The following is a 24,323-nucleotide window of genomic DNA, read 5'->3' on the forward strand; positions in this document are numbered from 1 at the left end:
CTCCTGGTCACGCTGCTGCTGGTCCCACAGTGTGACCTGGGTCCCTGTACGGCCTCCCATTGCTTACACTCTGCCATGTGCCACTTTGAGGTCTCCTCACACTACTGTGCTTGTCCATTTTGACATAGGTTGCTGGCAGATTAGAGGACTTCCATAGGTTCCGCCAGGCCCCATATCGGCCATGGGCCCCCGTACCTCCTGGTCACGCTGCTGCTGAGCCCACAGTGTGACCTGGGTCCCTGTACGGCCTCCCATTGCTTACACTCTGCCATGTGCCACTTTGAGGTCTCCTCACACTACTGTGCTTTTCCATTTTGACATAGGTTGCTGGCAGATTCCAGGACTTCCATAGGTTCCGCCAGGCCCTATATCGGCCATGGGCCCCCGTACCTCCTGGTCACGCTGCTGCTGAGCCCACAGTGTGACCTGGGTCCCTGTACGGCCTCCCATTGCTTACACTCTGCCATGTGCCACTTTGAGGTCTCCTCACATTACTGTGCTTGTCCATTTTGACATAGGTTGCTGGCAGATTAGAGGACTTCCATAGGTTCCGCCAGGCCCCATATCGGCCATGGGCCCCCGTACCTCCTGGTCACGCTGCTGCTGGTCCCACAGTGTGACCTGGGTCCCTGTACAGCCTCCCATTGCTTACACTCTGCCATGTGCTACTTTGAGGTCTCCTCACACTACTGTGCTTTTCCATTTTGACATAGGTTGCTGGCAGATTCCAGGACTTCCATAGGTTCCGCCAGGCCCCATATCGGCCATGGGCCCCCGTACCTCCTGGTCACGCTGCTGCTGAGCCCACAGTGTGACCTGGGTCCCTGTACGGCCTCCCATTGCTTACACTCTGCCATGTGCCACTTTGAGGTCTCCTCACACTACTGTGCTTGTCCATTTTGACATAGGTTGCTGGCAGATTAGAGGACTTCCATAGGTTCCGCCAGGCCCCATATCGGCCATGGGCCCCCGTACCTCCTGGTCACGCTGCTGCTGGTCCCACAGTGTGACCTGGGTCCCTGTACGGCCTCCCATTGCTTACACTCTGCCATGTGCCACTTTGAGGTCTCCTCACACTACTGTGCTTGTCCATTTTGACATAGGTTGCTGGCAGATTAGAGGACTTCCATAGGTTCCGCCAGGCCCCATATCGGCCATGGGCCCCCGTACCTCCTGGTCACGCTGCTGCTGAGCCCACAGTGTGACCTGGGTCCCTGTACGGCCTCCCATTGCTTACACTCTGCCATGTGCCACTTTGAGGTCTCCTTACACTACTGCGGTTGTCCATTTTGACATAGGTTGCTGGCAGATTCCAGGACTTCCATAGGTTCCGCCAGGCCCTATATCGGCCATGGGCCCCCGTACCTCCTGGTCACGCTGCTGCTGGTCCCACAGTGTGACCTGGGTCCCTGTACGGCCTCCCATTGCTTACACTCTGCCATGTGCCACTTTGAGGTCTCCTCACACTACTGTGCTTTTCCATTTTGACATAGGTTGCTGGCAGATTAGAGGACTTCCATAGGTTCCGCCAGGCCCCATATCGGCCATGGGCCCCCGTACCGCCTGGTCACGCTGCTGCTGAGCCCACAGTGTGACCTGGGTCCCTGTACGGCCTCCCATTGCTGCTGCCAGGAGGCAGCAGGGTCGCAGCTTTGTCAGTGGAGGCAAACGGCCACGGAGTAGAGCAGCAGCTCCACTGCAGCCTACCACCACGGCCAGTAGTGGTGCCGGTGTGCACGGAGGAAGTAGCAGTCAGCCAGTGAGGAGTAGCGGGTGCAAAGTTTCCTACTCGGCGGTGTGGCAAGTTTTCGTCAAGCCGCCCGAGGAAGTAAACGTAGCCTAATGTCGACTATGTGGCCAGAAAGTCAAGCGTGGCCAGGGGGCCCATGTTGGGACTACAGCGTTGCGTCAGCATATGCAGCGTCGCCATTCGGTGGCCTGTGAAAAACGTGATAAAGATACGGCGGTTCTGCCTGCCCCAGCCCAGGGTTCCATTTTGTCATAGGGTGCTGGCAGATTAGCGGCCTTCCATAGGTGCCGCCAGTCCCCATATCGGCCATGGGCCCCCGTACCTCCTGGTCTTGCTGCTGCTGAGCCCACAGTGTGACCTGGGTCCCTGTACGGCCTCCCATTGCTTCCACTCTGCCATGTGCCACTTTGAGGTCTCCTTACACTCCTGCGGTTTTCCATTTTGTCATAGGTTGCTGGCAGATTAGCGGCCTCCCATAGGTGCCGCCAGGCCCCATATCGGCCATGGGCCCCCGTACCGCCTGGTCACGCTGCTGCTGGGCCCACAGTGTGACCTGGGTCCCTGTACGGCCTCCCATTGCTTCCACTTTGCCATGTGCCACTTTGAAATCTCCTCACACTCCTGCGGTTGTCCATTTTGTCATAGGTTGCTGGCAGATTACAGGCCTCCCATAGGTGCCGCCAGGCACCATATCGGCCATGGGCCCCCGTACCTCCTGGTCACGCTGCTGCTGAGCCCACAGTGTGACCTGGGTCCCTGTGCCGCCTCCCATTGCTTCCACTCTGCCATGTGCCACTTTGAAATCTCCTCACACTCCTGCGGTGGTCCATTTTGTCATAGGTTGCTGGCAGATTACAGGCCTTCCATAGGTGCCACCAAGCCCCAAATCGGCCATGGGCCCCCGTACCGCCTGGTCACGCTGCTGCTGGGCCCACAGTGTGACCTGGGTCCATGTACCGCCTCCCATTGCTCCCACTCTGCCATGTGCCACTTTCAGGTCTCCTCACGCTCCTGCTGGTTTCCATTTTGTCATAGGTTGCTGTATGGCCTCCCATTGCTGCTGGCTCCACCGCCACACTGTGGCTCCAAACACTGGTTTTGGCCCCGTGACTGGCCAAAGGAGTGAAATGTGCGGTGATTCTAAGATCGACGGCACTCATCTGCATGTCATACTGACTGACAGTATTATTTCTCTTCCCCAGCAGACTCCAAGGGCATTTAAATTAAAGGTACAGTGTTCTGCACTAATATTAAGTCTCTCTGAAGCCTAGAAACACCCTTTTTTAAGTTAAATTCACAGCGAATTTATTCGACTCGAATCGAATATTGTCCACGAATTCGCCGAATCAGTCGAATCGAATTTTTCATTTCTTCGCTCATCTCTACAGGTAAGTATTAAAATATATATACTTTTTTTTTACATATATTAAATAATATTTTTGCAGGGTGCTTAAAACAATTCTATAGTGTGTATATGTTATACTGTCATACCATGGCAACCTGCTGTAGTATGTGACTCATTCGTGTTGTTTATGCCTCCTGATGTTGTTCCCCCTTTTGTCTTCTCAGGTGGAGAATGAAAAGGACCCAGATTTTTGTGATGACAGCCTGATGGCCATGGCGGTGGGTCTGTTAGCAGCAGGTTCTGAAACCACCGCTACCACCCTGACATTCTGCCTGATCTTCTTGGCTCACTATTCTGAAGTCCAGGGTAAGATCAATAATAACCTCGCAGAATTCAATATGATCTCTTATGTTTATTTGTCAGATATTCCAACCCTTACCCACTTCATCCAACACTTCACCACAAAAGAAAAATGGCTGCAGTTCAACTTTTGAGTTGATAATGTTAACATAGGCAGTGCTCCGAAAAGACACAGAAACATAGAAAAGCAGAAAAAAAGATCAACTGGTCTATCAAGTCAGCCCCATTTTATTTAAATTTATACATGTTTTGGATTTTTTTGGGGTTTTTTTATATAATGTTTTTTTGCTGAGAATAGATCTATGACTGTACCAAGCATGATTGAATTGACTTGTGGTTGGCTAACTTCCTACCGTTGCTGGAAGTCTATTCCAAGCATCAACTACTCTTTTGGTAAAATGATTCTTTCTAAGGTTAGTTTTGAACGTTCCCACATCTAGTTTGAGGTCGTGTCCCCGTGTTCTTCATATTTAAAATACTGCCCTCCTGAACCTTATTCAACCCCTTGCTGTATTTAAAGGATTCAGAATTTAAATATGAAGTTCCTCTCCTGATGTGATTTATCCCTCAGACCTTTCATCATATTAGTTCTTTGATTTCTTATCAATATCTTTTTGTAAGTGAGGTCCCCAGAATTGGACACAGTACTCTATATGAGGTCTAACTAAAGGTCTATATGTTGGTTATGTGTTAGAGAAGACACTGGTAGTGATGAGGCAGAATTCAGACTTTACTTGTGTGGCTTAAGTTGCAAACATACAAAGCACATTTCAGCAGTGATAGCAGACATGTTACTTCCTGAAGAGAGATAGAGAGGAGACAGAGAACTAACAAGTCTCACACATATGCACAACTAGTGACCTTAGTGTACAGTGCCATCTACTGGCCAAGTGATAGTAACACAGAAATACTATATACAGTACATTATAGTACATGCTTTTGCATTCCCAACACTATATAGGGGAATCAGGATCTCCTTCCTCCTGCTGGTGACCTCTCTAGTGATATAAAGATCTATATAGAGGAATCAGGACCTTCTTCCTCCTGCTGGTGACCCCTCTAGTGATATAAAGATCTATATAGAGGAATCGGGACCTCCTTCCTCCTGCTGGTGACCCCTCTAGCAATATAAATATCTACAGTATATAGAGGAATCAGGACCTCCTTCCTCCTGCTGGTGACCCATCTAGTGATATAAATATCTATACAGAGGAATCAGGACCTCCTTCCTCCTGCTGGTGACCCCTCTAGTGATATAAAATCTACAGCATATAGAGGAATCATGACCTCCTTCCTCCTGCTGGTGACCCCTCTAGTGATATAAATATCTATATAGAGGAATCATGACCTCCTTCCTCCTGCTGGTGACCCGTCTAGTGATATAAAGATCTATATAGAGGAATCAGGACCTCCTTCCTCCTGCTGGTGACCTGTCTAGTGATATAAATATCTATACAGAGGAATTGGGACCTTCAGGGATATCATCAGCAAACAGATACAGCTGACCCACCAATCCTCTAGTTATATTACCCATGTACTGTATAGATTAAATAAAACAGCACCTAGTACAGAGCCTTGTTCTACACCAGTAGTGAGTGGTCTCTGTTCTGAATGAACCCGATTTACAACCACACTCTGGTATCTATCCTTTAGCCAGTTGTGTGTAGCACTACAGTGCATCCAGAAAGTATTCCCAGCGCTTAACTTTTGCCACATTTTGTTATGTTACAGACTGATTCCAAAATGGATTCAATTATTTTTTTCCTCAACATTCTACAAACAATACCCCATAATGACAACATGAAAGAAGTTTGTTTTGAAATCTTTGCAATTTATTAAAAATAAAAACTAAAAAAAAATGTACATAAGTATTTGGAGAGCTCTCCAGCCTCTCCTAGTATACCACCCCAGACCCCAGATAAATCATTCTCTTATCCAGCTGCCTGAGGGAATCCCTGGGCAAGGGGGTCCAGTGCCTGCCACAGTAAGTTGTACAGTCCCCGGTACAGAGCTAATGAGGTTTCCCACCAGAGTGCTCTCTTCCCCTTAACTGGCCCGGGAGGTGTAGGATTACTCACTCAGTCACTCTCCTGTGAGCTGGTGTAGGTAGTTAGCTGACTACAGGTCTTCTGCTGGCCGGCTCCTTTCCTGGCTGTACAGGTGGTGCTCGCTTTGGGGCCAGTGAGGATGAGCGATCCTCCTTTCCATCTTCTTGTCTGTAGGTAGGCCCATTCAAGGTGGGCTTCCTCACAGCTTCCACCCGAACTCTCCTGCTGCTGAGTAGGCTCAGTCACACTTAAGAGCTGGTCCCATGCCAACCCTCCTGCTTAGGGACTGTCCAGAGTCCCTTGAGTAGGCAGATCAGCCCCTCCTCATTTCTGCTCATTTGCTTCTAGAATCTTCTCCAAAATTCCAGAGCAGGGGGAGGCATCAAGGCAGTGATCTGCAGAGCTTCTCAGCCCTGACCTGAATGTGACCCAGCTGACTATCACCCAGGCTGCTGCTCAGCATTTCTAACTAAAAAAACCTAACTAGCTCCCCCTAGCTAACTAGGAGGGTACTACATGTGTATTCACTGAACCACCCAAGGGATAAGCACAACTTTTGTATTAGATCATTATGCGGAACTGTATCAAATGCCTAGCTAGGGTAGGCTGTGTCCACAGCACCACCTTAGTCCAAAACATTGGTAATATAGTAAAAAAAAATAATAATTAGATTAGTCTGATATGATCTGCCACCAGTAAAGCCATGCTGCTTTGGGTCCAGCAAGTTGTCTGTTTTTAAGTATTCATTGATCCTTCTTTTCAGGAGTGATTCCATTAACTTGACTGCTATTGATGTTGAACTCACTGGCCTGTAATCACCAGATTTTACCTCGCTGCCCTTCTTGTGGATAGGTACAATATTAACTGTCTGCCAGTCTTGGGGAACTTTTCCTCTTAGAAGAGATTGATTAAAAAGATCCATTAATGGTTCAGGAACTAGACCTCAAAGTTCTCTTAGAACTCTGGGATGATCCATCACAGCCCATTGCTTTATTAAGCTCTAACCGAGTCAGTTCCTCTGCTACCTCTGCCTCCGGAAATCCTAAAAATGAACCATCATTATTAGGCTGCATGCACACTGGGCATTTTAATAACGCTGGTAGTATTAGCTGTGTAAAATCGCGTTAAAAATGCAAGTTTTTCAGCTTTTTTTGTTAGTGTTTTTGCATTAGCATTTAGCTGCATTTTTCCACGTTTAGAACTTTTTACCATTTTTCTTTTTTTTTTAAACAGAAATAAATATTTTTTTGCTAAAAAAAAGTCCAAACACGCAGTTTTGCCATGTTAGAGTGTTTTTACAGCTAAACAAAATCCTCTAAAAACCCACTAATTCTGAGGGGGGTGTCAGCCAAAAAATGCTGATTAAAACCTATGTGTGCATAGATACAAAGGATAACATGCTGGGGAGTTTACCGGATGTAGAAAAAAAACCTCCAAAAACCACAAACAGCCGCTGTAAAAACGTCCCGTGTTCATGAGGACTAAGAACTAATATGATTTCTGACTGGGAAGACTGAACAGAAGTAATTGTTTAAATGGTTTGCTACATCCAGGCCTCCCTCAACATAAGTGTTGTGCCCAGTTCTCATTTTAGGGATCCCATTGTAAATTTTTCCTTCCATCACTGATGTACCTAAAAAAGGTTTTATCTCCTTTCTTAATAAGTTTGGCCAATTCCTCCTCTTTCTGTGCTTTGGCAGCTCTGATAATGTGTTTGGCTTTCTTTTGGATATTTTTATACACTTCTCTTTCAGCTTCATCTCCTTTTTCTCCTATAGGCTGATTTTTTTTTCTCCCTTGCTATCCTACATACCTCTTTAGTGAACCATTTAAAACATTTAAGTGAAGATTAAGAACCTAAAAAAATGTTCTTTATACCAACACGTCTCATGGAACCCACAGGTCACATTCTTCATTGACCACCACGTGTTTCTTCTGAGCTTCTCTTTAGCATAGCAAATTCCTGAGACTGTCTCCGGCCAACAAGTGCACAGCGCTGCAAGAGACGACTAGTTATTTGATGGCTGCATGGAGACAACTGATAGATCGAAGGGTTGCCATGCACATGAATAGAGCATGGAGTTTGTTGTCCAATGCTTGCCAGTACTAGCTGAAGCCTTGAGAAAGAAGGGGAGCACACTATTGCAATGTTGGGTGATTATGGACGAGTACCATTTATCCTATACAGTTGCCCAATACTTTGCAACACTCAACTCCATCAGTTGTCTCCATGAAGCTATCAAACAACCAGCCATCTCCTGCAGCTCTGTGCAGTTTGTTTTCTTTTTTTTCAAAAAGTCTACCAATTCCCTAGATGTTTTTAGGAACTCACAGCCACCTCCTTTTTATATTTCAGCAAAGGTTCAACAGGAAATTGATGAGGTGACACAGTCATTGCGTCTACCTGGAATTGAAGACAGACCTCAACTGCCGTACACCAATGCCGTCATCCATGAAATACAGAGAGTTCTAGATTTGGCACCAATTGCTCTCTTCCATGCCGTGACCAATGATATCAAGTTCCGTGGATACACCATCCCGAAGGTATACGACTGTGATATACGTCACAGCGACCTCCATAAGTCTCAAATGGAAAATGTTTGGCACAACCAGGACTCTTCCAATAGCTGGTGGCCCGGCCAAACTGAGCAATCGGGGGAGAAGGACCTTAGTAAGAGAGGTGACCAAGAACCCGATTGTCCCATCTCCACGCAGGATCTCTGGAGCTCAGTCAGAGTGACCAAGTTCCAGAAGCTCTGATTTTGCAAACTCCAAGCGGGTTTTCATGGGTTTTGCAAAAAACATTCTGCACTGAAGGTTTCCAAAGAGCACAGCGACCTCCATAAATCTCAAATGGAAAATGTTTGGCACAACCAGGAGTCATCCAAGAGCTGGTGGCCCGGCCAAACTGAGCAATCGAGGGAGAAGGACGTTAGTGAGAGAGGTGACCAACAATCCGATGGTCAGTCTGACTGAGCTCCAGATATCCTGCGTGGAGATGGGACAAAGTTCCAGAAGCTCTGATTTTGCGAACTCCAAGCGGGTTTTCATTGGTTTGGCACGAAGGAGAGGCTTCCATCTGGCCACTCTGCCATAAAGTCCAGATCTGGTGGAGGGCTGTAGTGATGGTTGTCCTTCTGGAATGGGAAAACGTGCACTCTGACTGAGCTCCAGAGATCCTGCGTGGAGATGGGACAAAGTTCCAGAAGCTCTAATTTTGCGAACTCCAAGCGGGTTTTCATGGGTTTTGCAAAAAACAATCTGCTGCACTGAAGGTTTCCGAAGAGCACATCAACCTCCATAAATCTCAAATGGAAAATGATGTATTTCTGCCTGCCAAAAAAATGACCACTTACTTGTACTGCACTTGGCCAATTGTTATTATTATTATGTCAACCAGTCGATTCATTCTGAGTTTTTCTATTAATATTTTATGTTAGCAGAATGTATTCTACTGTTGTGTAGAAAAGCTTATGAAAAACAATCCTCTTCCTGTTCGGGCGCCTAATACTCCTCGTTACTATACTCTTCCTCATTATTCCAACATTTACTGCTAGATAAATAAGTTACATTTTCACCCAGACATTCACATGATTTAATTGGCATTGAGCTTGTACAATGTATAATGTGATTGTTCTCATGTATAATAGTGACTCTCTCCTTTACCAGGGCGCCATCATCATCCCATTCCTGACATCAGTGCTTAATGACCCCTCTCAATGGGAAACACCAGAAAGGTTCAATCCCGGACACTTCCTGGATGAGGAGGGCCAGTTCCGCAATCGGGTGGCCTTCATGCCATTCTCAGCCGGTAAGAAATCCAAAACATTATTCTGTCAGTGCCAGGCTGGGGTAAAGTAAACAATTTCTTCACTGAAATACATAGAAATATATCACACAAGTGTCTGAAGATCTGACTTCTTGTAGAGTTTTTAAAGCAGAGCTCAACAAATCCCAGGTTCCAGGTCACCATGGCTACTAGAAATTGCCTCCTGGCACCTGGCTTCACACACTGCCTCCCATAGTCTCCAATGGGGAAGTCACGCCACATAGTCTACAATGGGGAAGTCGCGCCTTATAGACTCCAGTGGGGACGTCGCGCCCCATAGACTCCAGTGGGGACGTCGCGCCCCATAGACTCCAGTGGGGACGTCGCGCCCCATAGACTCCAGTGGGGACGTCGCGCCCCATAGACTCCAGTGGGGACGTCGCGCCCCATAGACTCCAGTGGGGACGTCGCGCCCCATAGACTCCAGTGGGGACGTCGCGCCCCATAGACTCCAGTGGGGACGTCGCGCCCCAAAGACTCCAATGGGGACGTCGCGCCCCATAGACTCCAATGGGGACGTCGCGCCCCATAGACTCCAATGGGGACGTCGCGCCCCATAGACTCCAATGGGGACGTCGCGCCCCATAGACTCCAATGGGGACGTCGCGCCCCATAGACTCCAATGCGGGAAGTCGCACCCCATAGACACCAGTACAAAAACTCCTGTCAATAGCAATCCTATATGAACACTTATCTCCACATGCCACTCTACTCTATCACTTGCGAGTCTGGAATGCAGTGCTACAAACTCACACAGGACCCTGTTCATGATGGCACTCAAAATACAATTTGTCTGGATCGTATCTGCGTAAACCACCTCAATATGAACACAAAATATCTAGCCTGTCATGCGAACCTGTGAGTTTCAAAGCGAGTCCAAAATCGCATACAATATGTGTTAACTAGGGCGGCTCTATTCACACCCGGGGCGTTTTGGGATAGCAGAAAAATTGTTGTGGTCACAAAATGCAGGTTCGGGTACCATTATTTTCAAAGGTGCCTAAAATGTGGTGCAGTTTTGCCATGATGGTCATGAGGCAAATTACATTGCATGAAGTCCCAGACGCTGACAAACCCACTTTTACGTTAAAAAAAACCTGGCTCCTAACTTTTTTAGCTAGCTTCTAGATTCTAAGAAAATTTTGTCAAGCCTTGTTTTTAAAGAGACCTTGTTGCCTTGCCCACTTAGGGAAAAGAGACTCCCTCAACCACCTTATACTTCCCCCTTACCACCTTCACAGTGCTCCATTGCCAGTCCTTCCACTGTCATTCATCCTGCAGAATATCCATTGTTGGAGCTTACATGGGATGCTGATGTCATCCCTCAACCATGTGACAGTGTTCTGGCCTAGTTATTAGTCACTAGTCCCAAGGACTGCATCACAGGTGTGGATCATGTCTTCTTCATACTTGGAAGCACTGGGTATTTTGTGGTGACCAACAGAAGGAGTGACGGGAGGATTGTGAAGATGGATATCAGATTGTTGGGATATGGGCTTTAAACAGACCTATTACATTGTCCTGAACAGACAAGGAGCCAGACAAGGAATAAACACTTCATTCATGACTGAAAAAAAGGCACTAAAATTCCGTCATAGAGCCCAATCTATAACATGATTTCATTAAATGTTCGTTGTAAACAACAAGCACATACTGGGAAGATAAAAACACTCAACTTAAGTAGAACAAATTTTCCAAGGATGAGGCTGTTCTCTAGGACTTTGACTCGGAGGGAATATTGGCATCGATGAACACAGGATTAAAAATTGGAATTCTTCAAAAAGACTGAATGTGAACACACTGAAAAATACACTATATTGCCAAAAGTATTGGGCCGCCTGCCTTTCCACGCACATTTGTCAGGTCAGGCACTGATGTCGGGGGAGGAGGCCTGGCTTGCAGTCTCCGCTCTAATTCATCCCAAAGGTGTTCTGTGGGGTTGAGGTCAGGACTCTGTGCAGGACAGTCAAGTTCCTCCACCCCAAACTCACTCATCCATGTCTTTATGGACCTTACTTTGTTCACTGGTGCGCAGTCATGTTGGAACAGGAGGGGACCATCCCCAAACTCTTCCCACAAAATTGGGAGCATGAAATTGTCCAAAATGTCTTGGTATGCTGACACCTTAAGAGTTCCCTTCACTGGAACTAAGGTACCAGCCCCTGAAAAACAACCCCACACCATAACCCCCGCTCCACCAAACTTTACACTTGGCACAATGCAGTCAGGCAACTACTGTTCTCTTGTCGACCACCAAACACAGACATGTCCATCAGATTTTCAGACAGAGAAGTGTGATTCGTCACTCCAGAGAACAGGTCTCCAGTGCTCTAGAGTCCAGTGGCAGTGTGCTTTACACCACGGCATTATTATACAGGATTTATATAGCACCAACAGTTTGCTCAGCGCTTTACAAAATGAAGGCAGACATTACAGTTACAACACAATTTGGTACAAGAAGAAACAGAGGACCCGGCTCATTAGAGCTTACAATCTAGGAGGAAGGGTTGAGCGATACAAAAGGTAATAGCTGTGGGAAGATGAGCTGATGGAGGAAATAAATGGCGGTTTGCTAGGTAGAAGCAGGATAGGCTTCTTTAAAGAGAAAGGTTTTCAGGGATCATCTAAAAGGTGGACAGATTAGGAGATAGCCGGACAGATTGGGATAGGGAGTTCCATAGGATGGGAGAAGCCCTGGAGGTGATCATGGGAGGAGGTGACACAGGAACTAGAGAGCAGAAGGTCTTGGGAGGATCAAAGAGATAGGCAGACAGCTATCCTGAGAGTCTGCAGGAGCCTGAGACTACACCTGTGCTCTGCGTTGTTTTACCTTAATGCATTCTGTAAATTAAGGTAAAATAAAATAACCTTCTGCATGCAGCTCCACCCCCTCCCCAGCCCTGTTTATACTTACCTGAGCCCAATTCTGAGCCAGCACTGTGCAGAACAGAGCCTTTCCCTCCTTATCAGCTCAGAGAGACAGCAGTGAGAGCCATTGGCTTCCACTCCTGTCAACCACAGCCAGTGAGGAGGGTGCAGGGCCCAGCAGCGCTCTGTGGGGCTATGGACATACAGTGGTGCCTCGGTTTATGAATTTAATGCATTCTGTGGGACATTTTGTATTGCAAAAAATTTGTAAACCCGAAAAGCGGTTTCCCATAGGAATGCATTGAAAACACATCCACGGCATCCGATGCTTTGCATTGCACTTGGTGATGGAAGGCTTGGATGCAGCTGCTCGGCCATGGAAACCCATTCCATGAAGCTCTCTACGCACTGTTGTTGGGCTCATCTGAAGGTCACACCAAGTTTGGAGGTCTTTAGCTATTGACTCTGCAGACAGTTGGCGTCTTCTGTGTGCTGTGCACTTCAGCATGCGCTGACCTCGCCCTGTCATGTGACGTGGCCTACCACTTGGTGGCTGAGTTGCTGTTGTTTCCAGTTGCTTCCACTTTGTTATAATCCCACTAACAGTTGAGCGTGGAATATTTAGTAGCCAGGAAATGTCACGGATGGACTTATTGCACAGGTGGCCACCTATCACGGGACCACGCTTGGAGTCACTGAGCTCCTGAGAGCGACCCATTCTTTCACCAATGTTTGTAGAAGCAGTCTGCATGTCTAGGGGCTTCATTTTATACACCTGTGGCCATGGAGGTGATTGGAACACCTGAATCACATGATTTGGAAGGGTATCCCAATTCTTTTGGTAATATAGTGTATATACACTAATCTCTATATCATTTATAAACAAGTTAAACAGAATTGGTCCCGGGACAGAGCCCTGGGGCACCCCACTCACAACTCCTGACTATTCAGAAGTTACGCTGTTTATCACCACCCTTTGCATTGCCCCTGCAACCAACTTTCTCTCCAGGTATATACACTATCGTTGATGCCAGCAGACCTCAATTTGTAAATTAAGCGTTTATAGGGTATCGTGTCAAACGCTTTGGTGAAATCTAGATACAATACATCCACCGGCTTTCCTCTATCCAGATTACAGCTCACTTCCTCATAGAATGTTAACAGGTTGGTCTGGCAAGAATAATCTTTCATAAAGCCATGCTGGTTACCGCTAATGATACTTTTTTTCATCAGCAAATTCTTGGATATGGTCCCTTATTTGGTGAATCCCTACATTAATCCGGGGATTCCCTCCTCAGTTCTTGTTCTGCATTGATCTACAACCTTGTGCACATTATTTCTAACAAATATTGTATTTACAATTAGTGTCATTCTAATCTGTGTTACTAATCTGGGCTGAGCAAATCTTTTGATGCATTTGATGAAATATTAAACAGAGTAAAACAGCCATGTTTTTTGTGTGGATTCATAACGCTGCCTCATTTTCCTCAACCTCAACTCTTCTACAGGAAAGCGTGTTTGTGCCGGAGAGGGTTTGGCCCGAATGGAGCTCTTCCTTCTCCTCTCTGCTCTGCTCCAGAAATTCACCCTCAAGCTGCCCCCAGGAGATGAGCGTCGGGACTCCAAATGGCTGCATGCTAATAAACGTGACGTTGTGTCTAATGCTAAGCTATGTGCCATCCCCCGAGCGTTACCCACCAAGTAACTTGTTATGAAAAAAGCATCTTAGGGGTTTGTGATGGACCTCATCATAGGGATTTGTGATGGACCTCATCATAGGGGTTTGTGATGGACCTCATCTTAGGGGTTTGTGATGGACCTCATCATAGGGGTTTGTGATGGACCTCATCTTAGAGGTTTGTGATGGACCTCATCTTAGGGGTTTGTGATGGACCTCATCATAGGGGTTTGTGATGGACCTCATCATAGGGGTTTGTGATGGACCTCATCATAGGGGTTTGTGATGGACCTCATCTTAGGGGTTTGTGATGGTCCTCATCATAGGGGTTTGTGATGGACCTCATCATAGGGGTTTGTGATGGACCTCATCATAGGGGTTTGTGATGGTCCTCATCATAGGGGTTTGTGATGGTTTTATCTGTCCAAACTCTTTAATTAAAAACAATATTATAAAAATCAGTTGGGCCCCGCTCATGTATAAATAGTTACATACAAAATACATAGGAAGTGCTATCATTGCAAATTATGAACAAATTAAATGTTCAATCCAAGTTATGTTCAATCCAACTTATGTGTAGCAAACCGCAAATAAACACCATCCAAGCACCTGTATCAGTGTATGTCTCCATTGAACTCTACAAGGATAATTCAACCAGGTTAGAAATATGGTGCATACACATTTTCCACACGTGTAATATTGTAATATCACTGAATAGTTTATCCTGTTGGATCAATGTAGTAATGTTGCTTCTTAGGCCACTGTAAATATAGACCACCAGAGTTGAGAATCTAATATAAATGCTCGTGTGGTGGTACTGGGTTCCTGCTTGGACAGTCCATGCAAAGTCCAGATGTAGGAATTAATGCTCCATGAATTATGGCCAGCAAGGGGATGTCTTACATATTTGCTGGACGTGTCTGCAGTTGACTGGTTTTTGGTCCAGAGTCTTAGGTCTCTTACATACTGTTTCACCTGACGATTGTTAAGGATGCCATGTTAGCTCCACTACATTGCCTCATTCAGAAATTGACTTCCAATTTATTTTTTGTCTGCTAAGTGGACCATTCCACAGGCCTGGAAGAAACCAACTGTCTTCTTTTAAGGAGCGAAAGACCATATGACCACTTTAACCATTAGCCGCCCGGCCAATGGCCGTTTGGCGGCTTCAGATGTGCTCCTCCATTCCGGGTGCACGCCATTTGGCGTGCTCCCGCACATGCGCCGTTTGCGCTAGTGCAGAGCGGCGCAGCAGTGCGATCTGTCGTCGGCCGTGCACCTCGGACACGGCCGATGACAGATCCGAGTACCTGCTCCCGTTGCTGGTACCATGTGACCTGCTGTGACCAATCACAGCAGGTCACATGACAGTTGTATACATGGTTGGCTTCATTCATGATGCCATCCATTGTATACTAGTGCCTAGCTGTGAATGGTCACAGCTAATCACATGCACATGTCATGTGATTAGCTGTGACCAAATCACAGCTAAGCACAAAAAAAAAAAAAAAAAAAAAGCTGAATGAATAGATTTCATTCAGGTAAATGCTTGCTTATAGCAAAGTAATTCTTTGCTATAAGCAAATTGTGTAAAAAAAAAAAAAAAAAAAAAATACTGATCACTTCCCCAAAGTAGTACAATGTTACTATGGTAACATTGTACTATTTTGGTCATAGTAAAATATGAAAAAAAATCTTAAAAAAAAAATAAAAAAAAATGTAATAAAAAATTAAATATAATAAAAAAATTAAAAAAAATATATATTTTTTTTTTTTCATACTGTCACCAGTCAGTGTCCCTGTTCACCGCCATGCCAGTTATATGATGACGCTGTACTACACTAGTGACAATATGTAAAAAAAAAAATAGTGAAAATAATATTTTTCATTTTTTCATTTTCGGAAAAATTATGACAAAAAAATACAACTTCAAAAAACTCGCCATGCCTCTTATGAAGTACGTCAGACTGTCTACTCTGCAAAAAGGGGTCATTTGGGGGATATCTGTACTGTCCTGACATTCTTGGACCTCAAGAAATTAGATTGGCCGTCAGTACTTCAGGATTGATCAATTTTCAGATCTATCCCATAGTTTGTGAACTCTATAACTTTCCTACAAACTAAATAATACATCCTAATTTGGGTTATTTTCACCAAAGACATGTAGCAGAATACATCTCGGCCTAAATTTATGAAGCACAATTATTTATTTGTAAACTTTTATAACAGAAACAAAGAAAAATGTGGTTTTTTTTCAAAATTTTTGGTCTTTTTTTGTTAATTTAGCAAAAAATAAAAACCCCAGCGGTGATTAAATACCACCAAAAGAAAGCTCTAGTTGTGTGAAGAAAATGCTAAAATTTTAGTTTGGGTACAGTGTTGTATGACCGCGCAATTGTCATTCAAAGTGTGAGAGCGCTGAAACCTGAAAAATGGCCTGGGCAGGAAGGTGTAAAATTCCACGGTATTGAAACGGTTAATGATCAATGAACAGAAGTCCAGCATTTTAAAGGACTCTCTCACTAAGTTTCTCAAAAATGTGGAATCTTGGATCGATTATTCTTTCCCTTCTTTGCACCTGGCCAGTTCTGGCCATTAATAGTTGATGCCTGAGATGGTCCTGAGTCTATGGTACCTCTTTGCCCTCTCTTCCCCCCTCCCTTCATTCTATTCCTTTTTATTTACTCATATTTTCTTAGGTTCTTTCATATTTTCTGGTTGCATCCATTGATATGAAACCTGCTTTTATGGAACTTGCCGAATTCTGATTTTTTTTTTCTAGTATTTGAATCAGACTCCCCATACAGTCGACTTAATCTTAGTGTTTGATTCATTTGGATACAATGTATATTTGCTATTCTGTGTCATTTCTTAGCCCCCTTGTTGTGGGTGCACATGGAGCATGTTATGTTTTTGGAAAATGAAAATAAAAATTATTGAAAAGAAAATGTAATATAAAGACAATACTCTGAGTATTTGTATATTGTTGTCATGATGCTATTCAACAACTTCCAACTATTCTGGACAAACAGGAGATTGAATGTTTAGATGAATCCAAAAAATGTATTTGTTAGGTGAGTAGTAATTAGAGCCCCAGAGTCATGACAGTGGCAGGTGTAAGGGCTCATGATTCGTATTTTACCAGTAGCAGCTCTTTTTCAGTATCATACACAGATGAACACAGGATTACCTTCAGCAATTCCACTGGAAATCTCTTGAGGATTTTAGTACAAAACGAAAGAGTTCAAACTACCCTTGGGCAAATGACTGCATGCTAATACAATGCTGAGCTATGTGCTGTGCCCCCAGCCGCATCCACCAAGTAACCTGTAACATCCTCAGATATGAAGGGGAACTCCTTTTACACTTCAATACCGGGCACTTTTACCCCCTTCCTGCCCAGGCCAATTCTCAGCTTTCAGCACTGTTGCACTTTGAATGACAATTGCGCGGTCATGCAACACTGCCCCCATATGACATTTTTATAATTTTTTTCAAGTAAATAGAGCTTTCTTTTGGTGGTATTTAAACACCACTGAGTTTTTTATTTTGCTAAATAAAACAAAAGACACCTGAAACTTTTGAAAAAAAAAACCACACTTTTCTTTGTTTCCATTATAAAATTTTGCAAGTAAATAACAATTCTGCATAAATTTAGGTCAAAATGTATTCTGCTACATTGCTTTGGTGAAAATAATAATAATTGAATTTGTATTTTCTTTGTTATGTTTCTATTTTTTTTATTACATTTTCTTTTTTTTATACTATTATTTTTCAGCACACTGTGACCAAAGCGATACAATGTTACCATAGTAACAATGTACTACTCTGGGCAAGTGATCAGGATTTTTTTTTTTAAGAAACTTTATTGGGTTTTCAATTATACATAACCTCAGCCATTGAAATCCTTCAAGGGTGCATCATGGCAACATAGCATCATTAGTAATAGAACTGACAGATTAACCAAGACAGGCAATAATAAAAATTTTGCATTAAAAATCTGAGCATAGAAATTCACATAATACCTCTGAAGAGTTTTCAGAAAATAATGATGAATCAACTAGATTGCACAAATTCTTGTGCGTTGGAGTACATAAGACCTACTCCAAGGTGCTCTGGAGATGGGAACTCTGCATACAGGTGACGTCATCAGGTGGGGTTGAGTCACCAGATATCATCAAACCATGGCAGATTTCCTCATTCCAGTAATGTGCAAAACCATCAGATTAAATGCATCTTGTAGTATGGATTTCAGCCGTCGGGGGATCATACACTTAAGTGTGAATCGCCTATTAAAACACATCTTGAAGGGGGGGGGGCTCAAGATATCAAACAAATGAACCGACCAGCCTGCAAAACAACCCAATTAGCCCTGGCTAACAGTTTGCGCTAAAAACAGAGGGTTTTGTTTGCACACATTTTGCAAATATATGCGGAATCCACAGTGCCCACACCAAGGGAACTCTGTATATACTCTGCTCCTAATTTAGCGTTAGAAGTAATGAACTTTGGGGTCCAAAAATATGAAAGCAAGTTACTCGCTGGGAGGAGAGCCATTGGGGGATTCCGGGATGGAAAAGGATCTGGGGGTCTTAGTAGATCACAGGCTCAGCAATGGCATGCAATGCCAAGCTGCAGCAAGCAAAGCCAGCAGAATATTAGCGTGGAACATGGAATCTCCTCCAGAGATAGGACTATAATTCTACCACTTTATAAAACTCTGGTTTGGCCAGACAGCTGGGTGAATCTAATGTGGGCAGGGAGAGTGCTCTGCACAACGGGGGGGGGGGGGGGGGGAGCAATTCCTGGAATTGATCCCCTGTATGGCTCTCTCTGCAGCAGCTGAAAGCTGGCTTCCTCTCCTCTCCCTCCTGCCATTTTTCAGCCATAGCAGAGAGAGCCATACAGGGGATTGGTTTCAGTAAATAACCCCCCCCGCTGCACCCATCACCCTCACTGTGCACTACACATTTCCCCCTGTTGCCCAGGCCCCCTTGTGTGCCCCACCCCCGCAGTGCTTCCTTCCTCTCCTTCCCACCAGCAGCTGCAAGCATACAATAGGATCTTCAAGGATGCAGAGTGGGGGAAGGGTAAATATGTCACATTTACCAGCCCCTTCCTTTCCTTAATGAACCTAATGAAGCAATCGCACCAATCACTCACTGTGTTCATTCACAACTGAAACATAGAAAACTGTGGAGGGGGAGGGGGGGGGGCTGTCGGGCTGGCTGTATGGGTTTTCTAGCAGCAGCCCTGGGTGATTCCAGCAAACAGAGAAAACAATTCATTTTCCGGGGGGCTTAAGAAGACACACGGCCCCTCCATGAAACTAGAGAAGTGGTTAAACCTTAAACTGCAATGGGGGTTCTTTACTGGTAAAGCGGTAAGGATGTGGAACTCCCTTCTACAATCGGTGGTGTCAGTGGGAAGTATAGATAGTTTAAAAAACCTATTAGATGGGTGAATGTAGTATACAGGGATATGGGACATGATATGGACATACACACACGCATACACACCCACACAGGTTCAACTGGATGGACTGGAGTCTTTATTCAACCTTACCATCTATGTAACTATGTAAACAAACTGCATTTTTTCTTATTGAGCAATGTTAGTTTAAAAATAAATCATGTTCCTGCACATGAAATGTGCGCCTTTTATGCTTCAATTTGTCCTGTTTAAAATGACACCAAAATTATGATTCTGGTACAAAGCATTGCAAAGTTATTAACAAATGAAATAAAGTTGTTGTTTTTTAATTGTGTGCTATTTTTAAATGGGAATATGTAAATATATGTTAAATGAGTAAAAAAAAATTAACAAACAAAAGTTACCATATTAACAGTTAATGAACCAGTTAACGACCGCCCTCTAGCAGATATACTGCTACAGGGCTGCACCTGTGCACAGGATGACGTACAGTATATATACGTGATTTTGCATTTCCAGGTAGGGGGCACAAGCAACCTGTGTATTCGCACCGTACCTGTGTTGCCGATCGTGGCCACGGCCGGTGATTACCGGCAATCACAGACAGGGAGGAGAGCTGCATTGTTTACCAACAGCCCTCCTCCCTGTCAGTTTGGGCACACTGCTCTAGATGGATGAGCTCAGCCTTCCGGATCAGTGTGCTTACAGTGAAGCACACACCCCTTCCCCCTAGTAAAACAATCCTATCAGAGGCATCCCTAGGGTTGGTGTCACCCTGTGCGGTAACACTGGGTGACACCCCCTCCGACGATCCCTGCAGAATGGATCAGATTTGCGGATTGAGCATAATGGATCGGACTCTGATCCATTATGCTCAATCCGCAGATCGGATCCATCCTGCGGGGATCGTCGGCTTTCTTAACAACTTACCTTTTTGTGGAGCTGGTCCGGCATCACCCCGTATACGTTGCATGCCATTTTATTCACTAGGGTGTTTGCTTTAAAAAAATATATAATGTTTGGGGGTTTAAATTAATTTCCTAGCAAAAAATAGTATTTTTTTTCATGTGAACAAAAAGTGGCAGAAAAGGCTTGGTCTGAAGGTGGTTTGAAGAGTGAATGATGTGTGGCATAAACTTCTAATGCTGGGCATAAAATGCCCCACCCCCCAAAATGACCCCTTTTTGGAAAGTAGACACCCCAAACTAAGTTTTTGGACAATGAATACATTTTTTTTTTTTTACACAAAATTGTCACTTAAATGATTTATTGCTCACACATGCCATGGGTATATGTGGAATTACTCCCTAAAATACATTCTGCTACTTCTCCCAAGTATGGGGGTACCACATGTGAGAGACGTTTTGGCAGTCTAGCCAAGTACAGGACCTCAAAATCCAATAAGCACCTTCAGGCTTTTAAAGGGCTTTATTTCCTCATTACTCTTCTTGACTACCTCACAGTTTTGGAGGCTCTGAAATGCCAGGATAGCACCCCCCCCCCCCCCAATGACCACTTTTTGAAAAGTAGACACCCCAAGGAATTTGATAAGAAGCATGGTAAGTATTTTGCAGATCTCATTTGTTGCCACAAGTTTTTGGAAAATGAAGAAAAAAAACAAAAACATATTTTTTCTTTTCTTTTTTAATATTTCAAAACCTTGTGAGAAAAAATGAGATCTTCAAAATACTCACCATGCCTCTTCTTAAATTTCTTGGGGTTTCTACTTTCCAGAAAGGGGTCATTTGGGGGGGTTTGGTGCTATCCTGGCATGTCAGGACCTTCAAAACTGTGATAGGTAGTGAGGAAGTGAAATGAGAACATTACGCACCTTCAGGCATTCAAATTGGTCATTGGATTTCAGGCTCCTGTATGTGGCTAGGCTCCCAAAAAGTCTCACACACGTGGTATCCCCATACTCAGTAGCAGAATGTATTTTGGGGTGTAATTCCACATATACCCATGGCTTGTGCGAGAAATAAATCATTTAAATGACAACTTTGTGTAAAAAAAAAAAAAAATGTTTGTCATTTTCCAGAAACTTGTGGAAAAAAAAAAAAATCTTCCATGGACTCAATATGCCTCTCAGCAAATAGCTTAGGGTGTCTACTTTCCGAAATGGGGTCATTTGGGGGTGTTTGTACTATCCTGGTGTTTTAGCACCTCAAGAAATGTGATGGGCAGTCAGAGAGTAAAAGCTGTGTAAATTCCATTATCTATACCATAGTTTGTAGACGCTATAACTTTCACACAAAGCAATCAATATACACTTACTGGGATTTTTTCTACCAAAAACATGGAGATGAATAGATAAATATAGTGCAGCGCTAAAGATAACAAACAGAAAATTCGATCTAGAAAATTCTGATCTAGAAAGTTCAATCTAAAAAGTTTGATCTGAAAATAGTTATGAAAAGTTCATTTAATCAACGATATAATAAACTGGACACAGCTTATGAGGAATCCGGAACAAATGGCAGAAATGCGCACTCACCGACCGCGCATAGGAAATGCGCATGTGTATATTAAATTCCACAGAATATCGATCTCCCTCAGGAAGGGGTGTTACCAAGCGATGGTCAGCTGGGCTCACAGAACCTCCTAAGGATCGGGATGGATCGGCCGGATAAAGACGCCAGGTGAAGGCTTCCCTCCTCTGGATGAAGTTGGAAGCTGTGTCTGCTGACCCCTCAATAAGGGGCAAAGAGTGGGAGAGTACCCATAGTGTAGTATGTCAAAAAGAACTTTATTGGTAACAGACTTAGTGCAGGGTATATCAGTAATAATGCTGGCAGATGACCAAACATATAGGATAAAAATGAAATAAAAAGCAAAACCACTGACCCTGAATGAAGTGGCCGCCAGACCTCCTCGTGGTCTGGGTGGCAATAAGGCGTCACAGGCTGTCAGTTCCTCCTGAGGCCTTTCGTGCTAAGGCACATCATCAGAGGGGATACTGACAGCTCTGTGACAGACGCCCAATCTTCAAATAGTGAAAAACGGGAGTCGCGCATGCGCACTGACTCGCCGCCATTTTCAGAGAGACCGGGCAACTGCGCATGCGCGCGCGGCTAAGCGCCATTTTGCCGTGGATATTTGGAACTGTCAGCTGAAATGTATTACATATCGCTGACAGAGCACACAGAACGGTGCATTTGAGCCAGAAGCAATGGCTCTCAGTCCCAGGGGAGATGATCAGTATAAAGATCCTGGTTTTCATCCAAATAGGATAGCCACAAGCCACTTCCCAGATAATGTAGCACCAAGATTGGTGACAAATCAGGGGAATAGACTAATATACCCTCGGCGTAAAAGGTGCTCCGGGTCCTCAAATCTATAGATTAAAATAAATAAAGCAGAAAATACAATAGTATTTACAGTAATATTAAAAAATATATATATTAAAAGAGCGGGGACAATATTCTAATGTGCATTAATTGTCCCTGTCATAAAATACCAATAAAACGGCATTTTGAGACAAACTTTTCTGCCAAGGAAAATTAAAACGAAAGCTGGGATATAATAGTACCCAGCGATCCATAAACAAAATAGACACGCTAAATGCCACTAATTAGTGGTATAGTCCCGGGGAGATAATTATAAGTTGCAAGTCCCCCTACTAAGTGATTAATCACCAATAGGTGAGATATCGGAAAAAATATATACTAATTTGTCCATGGCATATGAAGGTGCTCAAAAAGCAGCAGTCAATAATATACATAAAAATATGCGCAAATATATGAGTAAGAAGAAGGAAATATATTCCTATATAAAAACACCAATATTAATACTCTAAAAACAGTTCATAAACTAATGAATAGGATAGCATAAAATAATGAATAGAATAGCATAGAATGAATAGGATAGCCATAAAAATTGTGAACAAAAGGCCCATACTTGTCAATCCTGAGTATTCAGTCAATAAAAAGTCACAAAATGTGTCAAAAGAAAGACAATGGGTATACCGGATAATAATTGTTTGCTATAAAGCAATTAATATCGATCTCAATATTGTGTCCCCTAGGGTATAGGGTATTCAATTCGTAGACCCACTTAGTTTCTGATTGCTATACGGCTCTGGTTTTATTCATGCCCCTCCAATGTGGTGATATCACATCAATACCCACAAACTTAAGGGAGGAGGGGTCATTGTTATGGAACATTCTATAGTGATTTGAAAGAGAATGTTCCCTGTAGCCCTTCTTGATGTTGGCCACATGCTCTCTTAAGCGATCACGGAGTCGTCTAGTCGTGCGCCCCACATACTGTTTAAGGCATGGACATTGGAGGAGATACACCACAAATTTACTATTACATGAAATGAACCGATTGATTGTATATGGTTTCCCAGTTGTAAATGATTCAAAGGTGTTAGTTCTACGTTTCCTAATGCCATTATATTTACAAATGACACACTTATTACACGGAAAAAACCCTTTTAGCTCATCAAAGAATGTAGTGCCAATAGGGGGGTTCACTACATTCGGTGCTATTTGATGCCTGATTGCTGTCGCTTTCCAGAAAATGATCTCCGGTTTTTCAGGCAAAATTTTAGACAGTGTGGGATCCAGTTTCAGTAAATTCCAATTTTTCTTTATAATACCCCCAATCTGTCTGAATTGCGTAGAAAAGGTTGTGACAAAGGGGCAGACCTTTGATTCAGTTGGTCTGTCGGATAGCATGTTATTTCTGTCACATTGAGCAATCATCTGTATAGTGTTGTCAAGACTGTCTTCCTTGTATCCCTTTTCTAGAAACCTTTTCTTCAGTGTCATAGCCTGATCAAGATAGGTCTCCACATCTGTACAGTTGCGTCGGATACGCATAAACTGACCTTTCGGAATGTTCTTCAACCAGTTAGGGTGATGGCAATTACTGGTTGGAATGTAGCTATTCCTATCTGTACTTTTAAAAAACGATTTTGTGACTATTTTACCATTAAAATTAATAAGTGTAAGATCTAAGAAATGAAGAGATTTGCCAGGCTGGGGGCAAACTTGGCCCCCATTGCA

The 24,323-nt window shown here is 44.0% G+C and overlaps 1 protein-coding gene across 1 annotated transcript in view; it reads left to right on the forward strand.

Annotated features, from left to right (window-relative positions):
* LOC149450403 (cytochrome P450 2C20-like) overlaps positions 1-14,490 on the forward strand; it is a 59,255-nt gene extending 44,765 nt beyond the window's left edge. Inside the window, exons 7-10 of the mRNA XM_089692086.1 lie at positions 3,320-3,461; positions 7,860-8,047; positions 9,173-9,314; positions 13,709-14,490. Of these exons, the coding sequence (XP_089548212.1) occupies positions 3,320-3,461; positions 7,860-8,047; positions 9,173-9,314; positions 13,709-13,905 (669 nt within the window). The 3' untranslated portion in view covers positions 13,906-14,490. The remainder of the gene's footprint in view (positions 1-3,319; positions 3,462-7,859; positions 8,048-9,172; positions 9,315-13,708) is intronic.
* The last annotated feature ends 9,833 nt before the right edge of the window (positions 14,491-24,323 follow it).

This window comes from Staurois parvus, unplaced genomic scaffold (assembly GCF_062004578.1).
Source record: "Staurois parvus isolate SC_StPar_1 unplaced genomic scaffold, SC_StPar_1.0 ptg000575l, whole genome shotgun sequence".
NCBI lineage: Eukaryota > Metazoa > Chordata > Amphibia > Anura > Ranidae > Staurois > Staurois parvus.